This window comes from Morone saxatilis, unplaced genomic scaffold (assembly GCF_004916995.1).
Source record: "Morone saxatilis isolate NCDOM2014 unplaced genomic scaffold, NCSU_SB_2.0 Contig1, whole genome shotgun sequence".
Lineage (NCBI taxonomy): Eukaryota > Metazoa > Chordata > Actinopteri > Moronidae > Morone > Morone saxatilis.
In genome coordinates this window covers 14,285,417-14,285,720 of record NW_023339651.1, presented here as the reverse complement: position 1 = coordinate 14,285,720, position 304 = coordinate 14,285,417, and the positions used below count along the sequence as shown (strand labels likewise).

Below are 304 nucleotides of genomic sequence, written 5' to 3'. Positions count from 1 at the left end.
CGCCTCGGTCATCACCATAGTGAAGAGTCCGCCACAGCCTCAGGCACAGAGAGAACAGGAGCCGTCCTAGAAGGAGCTGCTGGAACCAGACTGGGGGGGGGAGGGAGGGAGGGACGCACAACCTGCAATGCAAACACACACACACCTGCAGGCATACGTATTCTATACAAACACACGTCGAGAACAGGAAGACAATATTAGGAGGAAAGTACTAAAGCGCTTGTTTGCATTACGCCTCGTTCACATTTCCAAATTCTGTTGGATTATATATGCAGGAGTCACCGATTCCTGGGTGATGCAGTGT

At 51.3% G+C, this 304-nt stretch overlaps 1 protein-coding gene across 1 annotated transcript in view; it reads left to right on the top strand.

Annotated features, from left to right (window-relative positions):
• maff (v-maf avian musculoaponeurotic fibrosarcoma oncogene homolog F) overlaps positions 1–298 on the top strand; it is a 4,432-nt gene extending 4,134 nt beyond the window's left edge. The window contains 1 exon segment of the mRNA XM_035663099.1: positions 1–298. This exon segment is cut by the window's left edge and continues 255 nt beyond it. Within this exon segment, the coding sequence (XP_035518992.1) occupies positions 1–70 (70 nt within the window). The 3' untranslated portion in view covers positions 71–298.
• The last annotated feature ends 6 nt before the right edge of the window (positions 299–304 follow it).